General features: G+C 36.8%; 1 protein-coding gene and 1 pseudogene across 1 annotated transcript in view; both read left to right on the forward strand.

Moving 5' to 3' along the window:
- LOC107690669 (ectonucleoside triphosphate diphosphohydrolase 2-like) overlaps nucleotides 1-10,933 on the forward strand; it is a 12,233-nt gene extending 1,300 nt beyond the window's left edge. The window contains exons 2-9 of the mRNA XM_016489056.1: nucleotides 4,884-5,001; nucleotides 6,183-6,333; nucleotides 6,720-6,879; nucleotides 7,806-8,033; nucleotides 8,144-8,407; nucleotides 8,726-8,845; nucleotides 9,184-9,318; nucleotides 10,108-10,933. Of these exons, the coding sequence (XP_016344542.1) occupies nucleotides 4,884-5,001; nucleotides 6,183-6,333; nucleotides 6,720-6,879; nucleotides 7,806-8,033; nucleotides 8,144-8,407; nucleotides 8,726-8,845; nucleotides 9,184-9,318; nucleotides 10,108-10,311 (1,380 nt within the window). The 3' untranslated portion in view covers nucleotides 10,312-10,933. The remainder of the gene's footprint in view (nucleotides 1-4,883; nucleotides 5,002-6,182; nucleotides 6,334-6,719; nucleotides 6,880-7,805; nucleotides 8,034-8,143; nucleotides 8,408-8,725; nucleotides 8,846-9,183; nucleotides 9,319-10,107) is intronic.
- A 4,564-nt stretch (nucleotides 10,934-15,497) lies between these two features.
- LOC107690684 (ectonucleoside triphosphate diphosphohydrolase 2-like) lies at nucleotides 15,498-19,238 on the forward strand (annotated as a pseudogene).
- The last annotated feature ends 396 nt before the right edge of the window (nucleotides 19,239-19,634 follow it).

Raw genomic sequence — 19,634 nt, forward strand, 5'->3', positions numbered from 1 at the left:
TTTTTTTTTATGCTACTGTTCATACAATGGCAATAGGCTTTCTAAGATATAAAGTTATATACATTTTTATCACTAGTGTAAATTTGGGAATAACGTTTAAGCCATTATGTGTCAAATAGAGAGGGGTAACATATTTCATAACTTATAATGCTGCCTTGATGGATTTTTGCTGCCTTTGTATATCTGCAGATATTCACATCAGAGCAATAAACTTCCTGAGAAATAAAATACAATAAGTTTTGACATCACCAGTGTGAATTTGGGTAACATTTAGGCCATTGTGTGTGAAATAGTGAGGGGTTACAGATTTCAGTAGCCTATAATTGCTCCCTTGACGGATTTGGTGTAGGCCTGTCACGATAACAACTTTTTGTTGTGCGATATATTGCCCCAGAAATAATTGCGATAAAAGCTTACTGGTTTAAGCCATTATGTGTCAAATAGAGAGGGGTAACATATTTCATAACTTATAATGCTGCCTTGATGGATTTTTGCTGCCTTTGTATATCTGCAGATATTCACATCAGAGCAATAAACTTCCTGAGAAATAAAATACAATAAGTTTTGACATCACCAGTGTGAATTTGGGTAACATTTAGGCCATTGTGTGTGAAATAGTGAGGGGTTACAGATTTCAGTAGCCTATAATTGCTCCCTTGACGGATTTGGTGTAGGCCTGTCACGATAACAACTTTTTGTTGTGCGATATATTGCCCCAGAAATAATTGCGATAAGCGATATTATTGTCATTTTAAAGATCATTTTATGCCACTGAATATATAATAATCATAATGTAACAGCATAATAATGCAAGAAGGCCTACACACTTCCAAATGACAACAAACTTTTAATTTTGAAGAATATTTAGATCATGGAAATTAAGTATCAAAATATTAGATACCTTAAAAACCTGAATAAATAGTAAATAAACATTTTCTAACAAAAAGTGCAAAGTAGAAAAAAAGAAAACAAATGCACAAAGAACTTGTATGGAGATTTTTCCCGGACCTTCTTTTCTCTGTAAATTAAGGGTACACACTATTGCTGAAAAACACAATCCCTACTTAGCAGTCAGATGTCTGTATGCACAAAGGCACAGATCCCTAAACAAGGCCATATCTGCAGATTAAACTTTTTTTGTAGAAGCATTTTTTAAATTTGAACTAGCACCAACTACACCACGTTATGTACGAGAAGCTGCAAAAGACACAGGCGCAAGTGGAATGTACAAAACATGGTGACATAAATTTTTAAGTAAATATAATGGGCGATATATTGTGTTATTAAAAATTATTGAGGTCATGTACATATATTGCGCGATAAATCGATATATTGATTATTGCGACAGGCCTAATTTGGTGGCCTTTGCTGTGTGTATCTGCAGCTTGTCACATCAGACCAAAATGCTTTCAGTGGTGTAAAACAGAGGGGTTGTTTAGACAATAGGCTACCTGAGTGAATTTGGATAACAGTATAGCCGTTGTGTGCAAAATAGTGAGAGGTAACAGATTTCGGTAACCTATAATGCTGGAGACATTACTGAAGTTTAGACATCACAAGTGTGAATTTGCATAACATTAAAGTCGTTGTGTGTGAAATGGGGGGAGGGGATAGGGTATTTCAGGTCCCTCTGATGACCATTCACTGAGGTCACTGTTTTTTTTTTTCATTTCTTCTAAATGTAAATGTAGTGAAAAAACTGAAATGAATTACAACATTTAATATCAGTTATTTAAATTGAATTTAACATTTTTAAAAACAAATTTTTAAAGTTACTTCAGTTTGAGTACAAAAATGTTCTTCTAGAAGACAAAATAATAATATAGTAATAAAAAATAACATTATAGTTTATAGTTGTCCAATTTGGTTTATGTTACTGCTGCAAAAGCTATGCTATTTCAGATTAGCATGGCCAGGCTGGTTTTTGGAACATCATCATCTACATCAGCTCAGAGCTAATGGCCGTAAATCATTGACATGGTTCATGCTAGCTCATAATAGAGAGCAATTTAATGATCATAATCCATCAGAACAGTTTTAAAAGTGTCCCAGTGCTTAAAATAGTCCCACAAAAATAATGAAATACATCTTTGCATAAGTTTTGTAAATGACAAAGGCAGTTATCATTTAAATACAAAAATAAAAGTTTAGTGCAGATGATTTGTATTTCTTACAGAATCTTGAAAGTGACATGTGGCCAAGTATGGTGACCCATACTCGGAATTAGTGCTCTGCATTTACCCATCCAAAGTGCACACACACAGCAGTGAACACACACAAACCGTGAGCACACACCCGGAGCAGTGGGCAGCCATTTATGCTGCGGCGCCCCGGGGAACAGTTGGGGGTTCGGTGCCTTGCTCAAGGGCACCTCAGTCGTGGTATTGAAGGTGGAAGAGAGCGCTGGTACGAGACTCGAACCCACAACCTTTGGGTTATGAGTCCGACTCTCTAACCATTAGGCCACGACTTCCCTTATCTTCCCCCACGAATCTTATGTTTGATAAGAGCATTCACAATAGATTTTACATATTGTTGCTGAGGTCAGTTAAATATTAAAGTTAGTTCATATCTATAAAATGTTGTCATACAAATTATATATCATACATCACCTTTTAAAGTGTTCAGAATGACAAAAGCACTTACAGCAATAATATTTAATGACAAATATTAATTATTTTTTGCCTTTGCCTCTTGATACTTAAAAAATGACCATGCAAAGTAATTTTACCTTATGTCCCACTTGCCAAACAAAATTGAGAATTAAAAAAAAAAAATCTAATAGTAGAGGGTGAGCTATAATTATTTCTCCAGCTGTGATCACTTTTTGATTTACACAGGCTTAAACACATAAAAGCTCTTGTTCTTATTGGTTAGATCCCATTGTTTGTATTTCCCAGCCATTTTGATTCAATGCTTTAATCCCTTTTCCTTCGTAGAAACATGACAGTGAGTCATTGTGGTTTTGAAGATCTGGGACTATTTTCATATAGTATTTGTAACAGTACCTCGTACACACCCATCACTGTTGAATTACTTAACAGTCCTTCAGCATATTGTGACAATTCCGTTTAGCTTCAGGGTAACATCATTTCTTGAAGACGTTAAAACGACATGCTACACAGGTGACTGATAGCAGAATCTGAGCATTATGGAGTCGCATTGACATAGAAAGGCAAACTTGAACATGTTTTGAGTCGCCTATTGAACTCAAAAGAGCTGCTAGTCCCTGCTATTATACTAAGCTAAAATAGCTGTATGCAAACTGTAGGCAAAGTCATGCAAGATATGTAATTGGAAGAGATTATCATGGTTTGCATGAATGAATAAAGTTCAGTTAGTGTCTTGCCCAAAATACACAATCCTTTGGGAAGTATGTAGTGCAGGTGTGTGTGTGATAAAAGGAAGGGATGAAAAAGAGAGAAGTGGCGTATGTAAATGACGCTTTTTATTTCTTGACCTTTAGGTTGTTAAACATTTATTATGATCATTGAGCAAACATTTTACACTACTTCAAAGAAGTGTTTAGTTTAAGCAAATCATATTCATATTTTCAAAGGCGGCTAGAGGTGAGTCATGTTTGCTTGAATAATAATCAGCATTATGAATTAGCTAACAAACGAAAGAGGCCTGACCATTTAAAATTCGAAATATATTGACTTTTTAAAAAAACAAGATCCATCTAGTAGAGATATAAACGAGACAGTCAGAAAACCTCAAGTATGTCTTAGTGTCTTAGTGACATGACATGTGGCCAAGTATGGTTACCCATACTCGGAATTAGTGCTCTGCATTTAACCCATCCTAAGTGCACACACACAGCAGTGAACACACACACACCGTGAACACACACCCGGAGCAGTGGGCAGCCATTTATGCTGCGGCGTATTAACTACATCTAATATGTTTACATTTATCGGCATTAAGTTACTAAATCATATTCTAACCAAAGAGAGAGTAGGAGATTTTTTTTAAACAATATTTTCAGCTCCTCAGTGAAAACCATGTGTAATGCAGTTCCCACATGGCTAATTCTCAAATACACACCCTGTTTTAGCAGCATGAGACCAAAATTACATGGGGTGGGTTACACCAGCTATGTGCCAGTTATAACTTCTAGTTAGTCTCACGTAAATCAGTCCTAGATTACAGTTTACACTCTACTAAATATTTGGGTGTTGCACCATTAAACTTAGTTGAAGTGAGACTCTGCGTATAAAGTAAATATTTATAGAAGCCTCCATCCAGGAGTAAAGGCTGGAATAAAATGGCAAACCGATCAATCAATTATCAATAAGCTCATGTTAGACTTCAATCATGTTGTTCAGACCAGGTTTCAATGCTAAAAATATAAATTAAAATAAATGTCAAAATTTCAGATTTGTTGACCAATTAAAACATTACAATTTAAAATAGCCGTTTAGCCTGTTTTAACATATTTAAAAATGTAATTTATTCTGGCAAATCTGATATTACTCCAGTCTTCATAAATCCTTCATAAATAGTCCTAATATGCTGATTTGGTGATCAAGAAACATTTCGTATTATATTATTATATTATGTCATTTCTTATTATTATAACAGTGTTGTGCTACTTAATTTTTTGTACAAACTGTGATACAGATTTTTTTTGTTTAAGTTCAAAATAACAGCATTTAGTTGAAATAGAAAAATGTTGTACCATTATAAATGTTTTATTGTAACTTTTGAATTTAATGTGAAATGTGTATTTGCTGAATAAAAGCATTTGCATAAAAGCAAATTCAAGGTATATATTTTGGCAGCGTGTCTGTGTATGCATGTCTTCCCTGGGAACCGAAGCCATGTCACCACAGGTTTTTAGCCTTAGCCTCATTTTTTTTTGCTGTTGTGTTTGTTCTCAGTATGGAATAGTCCTGGATGCTGGATCCTCTCATACGGCCATGTTCATCTACAAATGGCCAGCAGACAAGCAGAACGGTACCGGCATAGTCAGTCAACACAGCGAGTGTCATGCCAAGGGTGAGTATTTAATGATAAATGGCTTAGGACGTTCCTCTTTTAAAATGCCCTTTGGATAAAAATGTCAGTTATAAGACTAAATGTAAATGTCAGTAGATAAGACTGAAAGAAAAAGCACAAAAGGATGTGAGACTGCTAAAACCTTGTGTAATACTGTCTCCATTTTATTCTTTTTTTAGAAACAGTTTACCCAAATCTTTGTTTCAAAATGTATCACACTTCTCAAAAGTCACTCACAGAACAGACATTACAAAATCCAAACTCTATCAGATGTCCTATAGGTCATAGTAGACTGACTCATGCATTTTTGCTTAAAGGTGAAGACCCAACTCTATACATGTTCTGCAAGACCCCCCTTTCTTTTAAACATATTCTTTTGGACTGTCCCGGTTTTAATGCAAGTAGAATGCTCTTTTATGAAGTTAGTTCACTTAAGACCTTATTTAGTAAGATTTTGCCTGAAAAGGTTTTAGAATTTTTATCATATGTTAATTGAAAAAATCTTGTATAATGTTACTTGTTGAGTGTGTTTGTTTGTTTTTTATTGTATTTATGTGATATTTGTGTTTTTGTAATTGAGTTGAGTTTTTGCCATGAAAATAGCCTCAGATGCTGACATGCCATTAAATAAAATTATACTTATACAAAATCCAAACTACAACATCAGATGATTTACTTCATTTATATGAAGGTATTGTAATTAATTAGTTATTGATATTTTTTTTACTGCTTTCCGGAGTAAAAAAAATAACATTTGCACTGAAGTTCATTTGGACTGAGATATGACATTCTCAAGAAGAGTGCTGAAATGCAACTCATTGCTGCCCACTTCCCTTTTTTGTGGTGTTGTCTGAAGTTTTTACAATTTCATCACTTTGGCTCAGTCTTCTTCTTTAGGGACCTGACATTCACAGAAGTGGGATGTTAAACTCCAAGCACCCCTCAAATATTGCTGAGTGGCAGTGTTCTACAGAAACATCTGGAATAGTCATCCAAAAAATGTCTGGTTGCATTTATGGTAGTCAAGTGTCTGTGGCATCTCAGGCAGTGAAGTAGGAACTGATAGTTCTTACCCATGCATGCCCACGCAGAGTTCATAAGATATTAAGAGGAATTCTATCGTTCATTTCAGTTGTCCGATGACTTGACCTCTCTCTTCCTCTCTCACTTTCACTAATCAGGAGGCGGGATCTCCAGTCATGCAGGTAACAGAGGAGGAGCAGCTCGTAGTCTTGAGGAATGCATGGAACAAGCCATGCAAGAGATCCCAAAGTCAAGACACAAACTCACCCCTTTGTATCTTGGGGCAACGGCAGGCATGAGACTACTGAAGTGAGTCAGAAAGCTCACGTCACTTTGTGACGAAAGCTGTTTTTATAACCACTGATGACAAATTTATCATTATTCAGGCACAGTATCAACTATACTATAAACTTACCTCTTATAACTTGCAATACACTACATACTGTTTATTTGGGGTCAGTAAAATGTATTTTTTTTTTTTTTATAAACATATCAATACTTCTGATCAGCAAGGATGCATAAAATTGGTCAAAAGTGACAGAAAAGACAGTTATAATGTTACAAATGATTTCTATTTCATGTAAATGCTTTCTATTTATCAATGATTCCTGAAAAAAGTATGGACAGAGAGAAGAGACTGTATTAAAAGTGGAATTTTGGAAATTCAAAATATGCATTTGTGTCATTTCACGCAGTATTTCTAAACCCAAAGATTCAGATGAGGTTTTGAAGGAAGTGGGAGACAAACTGAAGACCTACCCATTTAGCTTCAAAGGGGCCACTATCTTAAGTGGACAAGAAGAGGGGGCTTATGGATGGGTCACAGTCAACTACCTGCTTGAGAATTACATCAAGGTAATATAGCCATACTTTATATCTCACAATGTCTGAATTTCATTTAATAAAGTCCTGTTACTGGCCATTACCCTACATTTCTCTCTCTCATTCCTCTAGTATGGTTTTGTGGGTCAGTGGCTGTCTCCAGGCAGAGACACGGTTGGTGCTCTGGACTTTGGTGGAGCTTCAACTCAGATCACCTTTGAAACAAAACAGACGGTGGAGAACAAGGACAATCTGATGAAACTGCGGCTGTACGGACGAGACTATCAGATTTACACTAAGAGCTTTCTGTGTTATGGGAGAGACCAGGTGTTACTCAGACTGCTGGCACTTCTGATAACTTTTCTCAATGTCCACTGTTACAATAACAATAAACTGTACAACAATGCTGTTTCACATCACGTTTATACAAGATTGTGCTAAGTGGAATGCTACATAATGAATCATAGATAACAAATATATGTTTTTGTCATTTCACTCAGTATTTCTAAACCAAAAGAATCAGATGAGGTTTTGAAGGAAGTGAGAGACCAACTGAAGACCTACCCATTTAGCTTCAAAGGGGCCACTATCTTAAGTGGACAAGAAGTGGAAGAAGGCTTATGGATGGGTCACAGTCAACTACCTGCTTGAGAAATTTATTAAGGTAAGGGTTGAAGTAATAAATATTCCAGAGACTAATTTATAGATAATGCCATTTGATTTTATGTACACTCTCTCTTTCTTGTCCTTTATTTCTCTAGTATAGTTTTGTGGGTCAATGGCTGTCTCCAGGCAGAGACACGGTTGGTGCTCTGGACTTTGGTGGAGCTTCAAGGTAATACAATGAGAATTACATCAAGGTAATATAGCCATACTTTATATCTCACAATGTCTGAATTTCATTTAATAAAGTCCTGTTACTGGCCATTACCCTACATTTCTCTCTCTCATTCCTCTAGTATGGTTTTGTGGGTCAGTGGCTGTCTCCAGGCAGAGACACGGTTGGTGCTCTGGACTTTGGTGGAGCTTCAACTCAGATCACCTTTGAAACAAAACAGACGGTGGAGAACAAGGACAATCTGATGAAACTGCGGCTGTACGGACGAGACTATCAGATTTACACTAAGAGCTTTCTGTGTTATGGGAGAGACCAGGTGTTACTCAGACTGCTGGCACTTCTGATGAAGGTTAAGTGCAAACCTTTAGTCTAAACGATCATCAGACAAGCTGATTAACTGGTTTGATAGTACTTAGAGTGTAATTTCTGATGTTTTCTTTTTCTTTATGTGTCTTATAGACTCAGGGTTCAGACCGCTCCATAGTTCACCCCTGCTATCCTGCGGGTCACAGTGACTCCATAAAGCTGAGCAGTGTGTTTGATACTCCATGCGATAAAAGACAAACTCCCTATAAACCTGATGATGACCTGCAAATCAAAGGCACGGGAAACTACGATCAATGCCTTGGAAATGTTTCTCATCTCTTTTCTTTTAACAAATGTTCTTATTCCAAATGCTCCTTTGATGAAGTCTTCCAGCCCAACATTACTGGAAACTTTATGGTATGAGTTTCTAGAGTGCTTAATACGGAACATTTAAATCTTATGCATTCAGTTGAATTTTTGTAAATATATTTTATCAACTAGCATAACATGCAATGTGTTCCTTCATCTCTCATGCTTTTGGCAACATTAATGTCTTTACTGGTGGGGGTTGGTTATGTTAACATGTAAGCAGTTATTAAGAGAGACAGCTTAAAGCATTAAAATAAATAATAATAAATTCATTTCTGGGCACTCAGTGTCATGATTGCATGTGTCATTATTATGATTATGCAATCTCTCTCTCTCTCCATCACCCTCTTTCTTTCTCTGGCACAGGCATTTTCTGCATTTTTCTACACCCATTCCTTTCTTCAGGAAGCATCAGGCATCAGCATCATGTCCCCAGAACATTTAGAGGACGCTACCCGTGTTGTCTGCAACATGAGCTTTCAGGAGGTACCGCCCCGCTGAGCTGATTTTGAGTCCTGCTATTCTGAGATGACTTTGCCCATATCGCAGCAATCCACCAATGATTGAGAGTCTCAGGTTCTCCAATTAAGAGAACTTGCTTTATCTTCTTTGAAGATGATACTTACTGTGTATTGTTTAATTATATTATTGTTAGCAAATGAAGCATTATTGAATTAACAGTTGACCTATTTATTTAGCCTAATTTTGTTAAATGACTTTCGGAAATTTCCCCAGGAAAGGAAATTTGTTTAAAAAAAGGATTAAAACAAAAAAACCTCTTGACCACTTCCACTCAACTTTCTCTTTCATTCTCCTTTCCCTAGATGACAAATAAGGTTCAGGGTCAGCGAAGCCGTCTTAAGGACTACTGCGCAGTCTCTGCCTTTGTGCAGGTGCTACTGGTCAATGGATATGGCTTTGATTACCTCTCCTTCCCGCACATCTCCTTCCAGAAGAAGGTAGCTAGACCTATTTGCAAAAACGGACTCTATTTACCTCCTTAATGCACGTTCCCTATTTGTAGGCACACAAGATTTATTTTTGATATCACCAATCCCTCTCATTTTTTAACCCCTTCCCTCCAAACATCTGTCACTTTTCACTGTCCGGACAATTTCTCATGGGCAAAATCAAGTACTATATCTCATTGTATTTTTGATTTAAAAAAGCATATTCATCACATTACAGGAGTAAAATGGATTGTAATAACTTTTGTGTTGGTTTAAAGAAGTAGCTCACCCAAAAATGTAAATTAGCGGAAAATTTACTCACCCTCAGGACATCATTTTGTTTTCCTCATCAGAGCAGATTTGGAATAATTTAGCATTACATCACTTGCACACCAATGGATCCTCTGCAGTGAATGGCTGCCGTCAGAATGAGATTTGTTAATAAAAACACGCAACTTTTCACTTCACTGGATGTTAACTGATGGGCTGGAGTTGTGTGGATTGCTTGTGGATTATTGTGATGCTTTTATCATCTATTTGAACTCTCATACTGACGGCACCCATTCACTGCAGAGGATCCATTGGTGAGCAAGTGATGTAATGTTAAATTTCTCCATTTGTTCCGATGAAGAAACAAACTCATCTACATCTTGGATGGCCTGAGGGTGAGGAATATTCTGAGGGTGAGTAGTATTTTCAGTAAATTTTCTATTTTTGGGTGAACTATTCCCTAAAGACTGGTGAATAAATGGACCCGACTAGGTCAAGAAAATATTAACATGTTACTTTGGTTTGCAGGCAGGAGACACGTCTGTCGGCTGGTCCCTTGGCTACATGCTAAGCCTTAGCAACCTGCTGCCTGCTGAAGATGTTTTACAGAGGAAATCGCTGTGCTCAAGTATCTGGAGTGCTCTGATCGCCCTCTTTTGCGTCCTTCTTATTATGGCGCTATATTTTTTGTTGCGAGCCATTCGTAAGAAAGACACTGATAATGCCATTTAATAATGAATGAGTTATATTGCTCCCTATGTGCATTGTTATGCACTGCCCTTAGCAAGGATACGTCTGTTTACAGTACATTGCAAACAACAAGGATGCACAAAGACTTTTTGTACCACATTTCATCAAACCTATCTAATTTCAATAACCAATTTCTTATCAAGCACATTTTATATAAATTATAATTTTAGAAGAGACTGTACAACATGAAACTTGATTTTAGTAGTGCTAAGTCTGATTCATCAAGGACAATCATGGCAAGATGTCTGTCTTTTCGTAATGTTGAATGTATGTTTGTTAGGTATACTGTGTGCTGTGCCTTAATAGCATATCATGTATGTTTTGAAACTTTTTTCTAGATTTAGCCTATTTGTCCGCTATGCTATGTGCTGTAAAACGAAGTCAAAGGCACTGAAAACATTCAAAATGGAAAATCTTGAAAATGTAGCTATGCAAATAGAAGAATGTATTTGATTTTGAAACGGTATTGCCTGCGTCTATTCCTGCTGAATCGGGAAAGCTTTTGTAATATTAAATAAGTTAACATGTTTACTAATTTTTCTGTATTTTGTAAATACAATAAAACACAGAATGATTTCAAAACACTGAAATCATTCTGAGAAAATCTTCTTTAAAGGGGTCGTATGATGTTGCTAAAAAGAACATTATTTTGTGTATTTGGTGTAATGAAATGTGTTTATGCAGTTTAAGGTTCAAAAAACACATTTTATAAATAATTAAAAGCTTATTTATCAAAAACAATGAAAGGAAGCCTTTTTATTTAACTTTGTTTAGAATTTTAAATTAGTTCAAAATGTAATTTATTATCAAGTGAGTACATATCAGCAGCTCACCCTTCGACATTACTGTCACAGACACAGTCACATGACCGAAATGAATTGAAGAGGGAAAGGGGCGCAGAACAGAAAAAGTCAAAGGGAAATAAATCAATGCATTAAAATAAAGTGAACAAACTGAGATTGTTTTTCTAGCTAATCAAGGTCTTACTATACTTGAAACTTCCAGGCAGGTGTGTTGAGGCTAAACTCTGCAGGACACCGGCCCTCCAGGACTGAGTTTGGTGACCCCTGCTGTAAGCCATTAAGTCAATCAACAGAGTTGTTGAGAGGGCAGAGTTGCTTGAGAGGGCAGTGATTAACCATATCAGTTTATTTTCCATTTAAAAATTATCTTGCATACCTTTCAGCAAATGTGCAGTTGCACCCCTGAACAACACAGGACAGAATCCGTTCACTTTTACATATATCTATGTTTCCTCCTACATTTTTTTTTGGAATATAATAAATAGCTTTCCTGTAATGCAACCATTTTTTCCCCATTTTTAAATCATTCCTACAATCAAAAACACTATATAATAACTTATATGGAAGATTATATAGGAGAGAGGGAGATCCCCAGGGAACTGGTGGTAAAACAGACAAATCTCTGTCACAACAGCCAAGACATTTCTTTGTTCATCAAGTTTGTCGCCCATTCACTTACTGTATCTTTTAGAATAATGTGCGACCCACTGGCCCAATTATGGAGTCTTACAGAGTGGCAGAATGTGTTTTATGTGTTAAAAAAAAAAAAAAAAATCAGTGAATATGTTCAATTTATATGCATTGTGCGTTTCCAAATGCATATTGTTTCTATTGCTCCTGATCAATAATAATAGAAAACACATCTTTTTTTATTTATTTATTTATTTTTTGCTCTGCTCTGATGCCATCTAGTGTCAGATTGATGTCTGTTCGCATGCCTGAGAAGTTTTGTGTCTCTGTACTTCACATCCAGACCTTTATAGGGCACAAAAATAGTGACCTTTTTTTTTTTTTGACCCTTACAAATTTGCTTTTGCTACTGTATTTATATATTTTCCAACACTGCACTTTATACAACCAGCTGTGTCGACCATTTAAAAACCCTGATTAACTGAACATCAGCACACATGCTACAGCTTAAAGACACAATCAAAAATCAATCCGTATAAAGTCAGCAGATATCCACACTTTGACAGTTAGACATTTCATATAAATTTGAAAATTTCTTTTGCAATTCGTTTTGCATGCCCGAGCAGGTCTGACTTTTTGGTTTACTTCAGTGTTAACGTGTCAAAGTCGTGTTAAGACGTGTTAAGACATCCTGGCTACAATCTGACTACAGTCAATCAGAAAATGTCATTGTAGTTTTTGTTTACAGTAGATTACAATGCAATTGCAAATATGTACCACAATTGCAGCTCTATTTATTTCATTTATAGGCATCCTTCTGCTCGTCATCAACACTGAAGACATCAAAGGTCCAGTACAGCTCATGGTAGTGACACTTTTGTTGTTCATAAGTGAAACATCTGATGAAGATGACACAAGACTGTCCAGACAGAGAACTTTTGATTAGATTTGATTATAGGAAAAAAATCTTTATCTGGCAAGATGAAGATGAATCTCTTTCTGGCATGTGGCAGGCAGCCATTGAATGTCAACTGCCAACTTTAATGACAGTCCAACTGGTTGCTTCTGAATAATGATTGCTGTTGCTCCTGCCATAAACAGATCAGAAACATTAAATAGATTCTTGTGAAAGCTCTTATTAAATAAGAAGAAAAATCTAATTGATTTGAAAGAACAGTTGACTTAAAGACAAGTTATATTTTCATGCATTTATTTTAGTAATAATAAAATGCATGCAAAACATTAAATATGAGTGCCATCTCTAATTACACAATGAAACGTTTTTGAATAGTTTTTTAGCCTAGCTTCAGTTTTGGCTTCTGTTTGGTTTGTTTTTAGTGTGGAATAGAATAGTCCTGGATGCTGGATCCTCTCATACTTCTATGTTCATCTACAAATGGCCAGCAGACTAACAGAACGGTACCGGCATAGTCAGTCAACACAGCGAGTGTCATGCCAAGGGTGAGTAGATAGTAGATAGATGCTTTATTTGACATTTCTATATGTCACATAGAAACTAAATTGTGTTTCACACGTCCACAGCTTATTGTTCAGTGCATTATAAAAACATCGATATTTCAGTAAAAATTATTTAAAAAAATACTAAAATATAAATATTCTAGTAAAATTATTTAAAGTACTCTGAATGTGTTAAAAAAAATTAACCACAATAAAGTCACAAACTCTGGTTTAGCAGCCTGATTGCTGTACGAAGAAAGCTATTTAACTGCCGAGTTGTTCTGGTTTTTATGCTGCTCTCGACTTTTTCCTGACTGCATCCATGTAAACAATCCATAAAATGGATGTGTGCAGTCCTTCAGGATGCCACCAGCTCTCCGCACACAGCGCTCTGTGTAGATGTCCTGTAGCTGTGGCAATGAGACATCAATAATTTTCTCTGCTGTTCTCACAATCCGGCTGAGATTGTGTCTCTCCTGCACTGTACAGCTGCCGAACCATGACGAGATACAGTAGGTCAGCAGGCTCTCAACTGTTCCTCTGTAAAACAGGGTCATGGCTTATGGGATAACATCTCTGCCACAATTCTGCGCGCGAAAGATCATATTTTAAGCGCGCAAAAGTGCGTTTTGCACGCACGCGAACTGCGTTTTGTGGAGAAAATATTTGTCTCGCAAAGAAGAAAGTATTTCGAGCGCACGAAAATACATTTTTTAAATAAGTTTTTTGATGTGTGCAGACCTTCTCTTTTGCATGTGCAAAGTTTCACTGGCTTGCTCACCTGATGCCTGCCCTCAGTGCTCTCTAAATGCCAACAGCTGGCTTGCTCAACACAACCCAGCGTTACAATATGCCATAATTCCAACAAATCAGAGATGAGGCTGCTAAATTCTGATTGGCTGCCTTGACAACCAATCACAACATTCCTTGCATTACCTCGACAGCAGAAGAGGGAAAATACAGTGCATGCATAATTATTATGCAAGTTGATATTCTGGTCATATTTCTTTCCAAGCACATTTGACCAATTCCAAACGACATCAATCTACTATTAATCTTGTATTTAATCATTTATAATTGATATATAATTATTCATGAAGGCTGGAAGTGAAAAATGTCTTATATTCAGGTGTGTATACTTATTAAGCAGATTTTCTTTTACAGATAAAATGAGCCAAAAAAGAGACTTAACTCAGACTGAAAGTCAAAAATTATTAAATGCCCACGAGCAATATTAAAAACTAATACAATACTAGAAATTGCAACGTTAATGCATAACCATTGGACAGCAAAATGCTCAGTGGGTCAGCAGGGTCAGTCAAAAACATGTGGAGAAGAAAATATGCATGTTAACTGCAAAAGAATTAGGAATTAAGGTGAAGAATTTGGTGTGAAATCACCAGGAACCATTTAGTCTCCAGCACCACCATTTTCCAGAACTGCAACCTACCTGGAGTCTCCAGAAGTGCAAGGTGTCAGGTTCTCAGAGACTTAGGTTAAGTATAGAATCCTAAAAAATGGCCCCTACTTAATAAGAATCAAATACTGAGGTGTAGTAAAATACATGAAGACTGATTTTTATATATACTGTATATATATATAGGCTTTATAGACAGATAAGTTGAGAGTGACTCTTGAAGGACCAGCACCACATCCTCTTGTACCACTCTAAATACTTTTTTCTTTGCGAAACAAACATTATCTCAACAAAACTCAGATCGCACGCGTGCAAAATGCACTTTTGTGCACTCAAAATATGATCTTTCGCGCGCAGAATTGTGGCAGAGATCTAAGCCTATAATGGCTGGGATGGGAAGTTCCACCTTCTTCAGTCTGCAAAGAAAGTGAAGGCATTGTTGGGCCTTCTTGATAACAGCTGAAGTGTTGTCTCTGGTAGTCAGCTTGTCTGTCAGATGGATCCCCAGAAACTTGGTGCTTTGGACCCTCTCCACCTCAGAGCTGATGAGAGTCGTCTCTCTGTCAGAAAGTTCATAATCCACCTACACACTCCTGAATCCAGACCTAGCAGCAACAACTTTTTCACCAGTTGTTGAGGCAAGATTGTATTAAATGCTGAGCTGAAGTCAATTAGTAAGATCCTGGCGTAGGTGTTCTTGTTCTCCAGGTGTGTCAGTGTGAGGTGGAGCAGGGTGGAGATAGCGTCCTCAGTAGAGTGGTTCGCTCTATAGTAAGTATGACAAATATTGTGAGATCACTATAAACATCTGTGTGTATAATGACCCTCTCCACCTCAGAGCTGTTTATGGTTAGAGGGCGATGGTGATGTTGGCTAACCCTCCTGAAGTCTATGACCATCTCCTTTGTCTTGTTGGTATTGAGGGCCAAGTTGTGCATAGTGCACCAGGCTGTGAGTTTCTCTTTCCTGTATGCCAACTCATCATTATTGGTAATAAGGCCGACAACAGTGGTATCAGCTGCGAATTTGATGACATGGTTGCTGTTAAAACGGGCAGTACAGTCATATGTCAGCAACGTGAACAATAAAGGACTCAGAACACACCCTTGTGTGCTCAGTTATTGTTTTAGATGTTAAACTGCCAACTCTGACTGTCTGTCGTTTCTCTGTCAGAAAGTTCATAATCCACCTACACACTCCTGAATCCAGACCCAGCAGCAACAACTTTTCCACCAGTTGTTGAGGCAAGATTCTATTAAATGCTGAGCTGAAGTCAATTAGTAAGATCCTGGCGTAGGTGTTCTTGTTCTCCAGGTGTGTCAGTGTGAGGTGGAGCAGGGTGGAGATAGCGTCCTCAGTAGAGTGGTTCGCTCTATAGTAAGTATGACAAATATTGTGAGATCACTATAAACATCTGTGTGTATAATTCTATATAATTCAGAAAACAATTTTAATTTAAATCCTTTTTAGGGAAAAATGACCCAGATATTGCAGAATTCAAAGAATAAATTCAGACATTTAACTTTAATATAATTCCCTCCCCAATACTGAATTTGTTCTTGCCTTTTATCTCATTGTTATGCTTCTGTTATTATCATTTGAACATTGCTCCAGGTCAACACATCTGCATAAATGTAAATGAGATGATAGACAAAGCCTTTTTATAATATACCAGCTTGCACTGTGTCTTTGCCCCATTTTCTTTTTCTTTCCATTGATTTCCTGACAACTTTCTACTTTCCTACGAAAGTGTCAAAAAAAATAAAAATAAATACATACATACATACATACATACATACTGTACATAAAATATATATATATTTAGCTCAGTTTTACACTTAGCATTCAGTAAAATTTTCAAACTACCTTTTTATTTATTTTCCCTCTCTTTTACACAGGTCTCCAGTTATGCAGGTAACAGAGGAGGAGCAGTTCGTAGTCTTGAACATTTTTTATATTTATAACTTTTCTCAATGTCCACTGTTACAATAACAATAAACTGTACAACAATGCTGTTTCACATCACGTTTATACAAGATTGTGCTAAGTGGAATGCTACATAATGAATCATAGATAACAAATATATGTTTTTGTCATTTCACTCAGTATTTCTAAACCAAAAGAATCAGATGAGGTTTTGAAGGAAGTGAGAGACCAACTGAAGACCTACCCATTTAGCTTCAAAGGGGCCACTATCTTAAGTGGACAAGAAGTGGAAGAAGGCTTATGGATGGGTCACAGTCAACTACCTGCTTGAGAAATTTATTAAGGTAAGGGTTGAAGTAATAAATATTCCAGAGACTAATTTATAGATAATGCCATTTGATTTTATGTACACTCTCTCTTTCTTGTCCTTTATTTCTCTAGTATAGTTTTGTGGGTCAATGGCTGTCTCCAGGCAGAGACACGGTTGGTGCTCTGGACTTTGGTGGAGCTTCAAGGTAATACAATGAGAATTACATCAAGGTAATATAGCCATACTTTATATCTCACAATATCTGAATTTCATTTAATAAAGTCCTGTTACTGGCCATTACCCTACATTTCTCTCTCTCATTCCTCTAGTATGGTTTTGTGGGTCAATGGCTGTCTCCAGGCAGAGACACGGTTGGTGCTCTGGACTTTGGTGGAGCTTCAACTCAGATCACCTTTGAAACAAAACAGACAGTGGAGAACAAGGACAATCTGATGAAACTGCAGCTGTATGGACGAGACTATCAGATTTACACTAAGAGCTTTCTGTGTTATGGGAGAGACCAGGTGTTACTCAGACTGCTGGCACTTCTGATGAAGGTTAAGTGCAAACCTTTAGTCTAAACGATCATCAGACAAGCTGATTAACTGGTTTGATAGTACTTAGAGTGTAATTTCTGATGTTTTCTTTTTCTTTATGTGTCTTATAGACTCAGGGTTCAGACCGCTCCATAGTTCACCCCTGCTATCCTGCAGGTCACAGTGACTCCATAAAGCTGAGCAGTGTGTTTGATACTCCATGCAATAAAAGACAAACTCCCTATAAACCTGATGATGACCTGCAAATCAAAGAAACAGGAAACTACGATCAATGCCTTGGAAATGTTTCTTGTCGCTTCTCTTTTAACAAATGTTCTTATTCCAGATGCTCCTTTGATGGAGTCTTCCAGCCCAACATTACTGGATACTTTATGGTAGGAGTTTCTAGAGTGCTTAATATGGAACATTTAAACATTTTCATGCATTCAGTTGCACTGTATTGTTTAAAATATGCTCTTTAATGACTTAAAATACACAGATCCATGAAAAAATAACTAAACCAAATCACTTTCAGTTCCGTTAAAGTTTGCTCCTGCATTCTTCCTCTCATGCAGACGAAACATTGTACTAAAATATATTTCTGTCAAGCGAGCCGATTCGTTTTAGTAAATCAAAAACATGCAACTAATGTAAACTGATTCCCTAATGAATGACTCTAATGAGTCAGTTGTTTTTAGCGAATCACAAACAGCACAGCTGTATTTTGATTCTCTAACGAATGACTAATTCGTCAATCCTCCTTAGTGAATCAAACACTGCAAACTGTTAAATGCTTTAAATCCCTAGATACACTACATTGTCATTAGATTAAAAATCCCTTTTATGTGTTTGTTGTGATAATCTTTTCGTCTAACCACTTTGTACATTTCATTAATAAGGCACAGTAGCTAAACTCTCTTTTTCTTTTGCGCAGGCGTTTTCTGCTTTTTTCTACACTCACTTGTTCCTCCAGAAAGCTGCAGGTATCACCATCACGTCTCCAGCACATTTAGAGGATGCTGTCCGTGTTGTCTGCAACATGAGCTTTCAGGAGGTGAATCTAATTTTGAGCCCTGCAATTTTAAGATGAGTTTCTTATCAGTAATTGACAAGAAAACATTCAAGAACATTCTACAACAATCGATTAGAAGAACGTGCAATTTGTCCTCTATGAAAAGATATTCAATATGTTCACTATGCATTGTTTGATTCAATCATTAACAACTGATGCAATATTTAACCTGTTTTAGCTGTTTGTGAAATTCAATCCACCACTGTCAAGTGTTTTACCAGACTTGTCAGAGCTAGCAATTTCTAAGCCTAGTTTTTAATTAAACTTAAATGTGATGAAATTTTACATATTACCCCAGGCAATATCTCTTTCTAACTCCCTCTCTCTCAGATGCAAAATAAGTTTCCTGATGAGGGGACCATTTGAGAGATTACTGTGCAGATTCCATCCTTCTGCAGGTGCTCCTGATCACTGGATATGGCTTCAGTGATCTCTCCTTCCCACACATCTCCTTTCAGGAGAAAGTAAGCCCTCAGGAAGAAAGCTCTATATGCAGTTTTAAACTTAGTTATCATATCCTGTCAAAATTTCAACTTGTTACGTTGGTTTGCAGGCTGCAGACACTTCTGTCGGCTGGTCCCTTGGCTACATGCTAAGTTTAAGCAACTTGCTGCCTGCTGAAAATGTGTTTGTTAGAAAAACCCTGCGCCCAGATGCCTGGCGCACAGCCGTCTTCCTCTTTTCAGCTCTTCTTATTGCGTCTATATTTTTTCTGCTGCAAATCTACCAAAAGAATGGCACTAAATTATGTCGTTGATCATTATGCACTAAATATATTTTCTGTTGGGATAAGCAATAAGTAGGCTATATGCAGTATATGAAAAAGTATAAACTTGTATTGACTTCAAAAAAAAAAGTGTCTTGTAATTCGATCTAAAAAACATTAACTGACATTAATGTCTCTGACACGGTTTAATTTATTCAATGCACTTAAAGGGTTAGTTCACCCAAAAATGAAAATTAGTCCATAAATCACTCACCCTCAAGTCATCATAGGTGTATATGACTTTCTTCTTTCAGACGAATCCGGTCGGAGTTATATTAAAAATTGTCTTTGATCTTTTTTTTAAGCTGTTTAATAGCACTCAGCGGGTGTTGCAGTGCATCAGTCCAAAAGAAGTGAAATAAAAAGCGCCCATCCATAACAACAGTG

Source organism: Sinocyclocheilus anshuiensis, unplaced genomic scaffold (assembly GCF_001515605.1).
Source record: "Sinocyclocheilus anshuiensis isolate Anshui unplaced genomic scaffold, SAMN03320099.WGS_v1.1 scaffold2041, whole genome shotgun sequence".
In the NCBI taxonomy this organism is placed as follows: Eukaryota; Metazoa; Chordata; class Actinopteri; order Cypriniformes; family Cyprinidae; genus Sinocyclocheilus; species Sinocyclocheilus anshuiensis.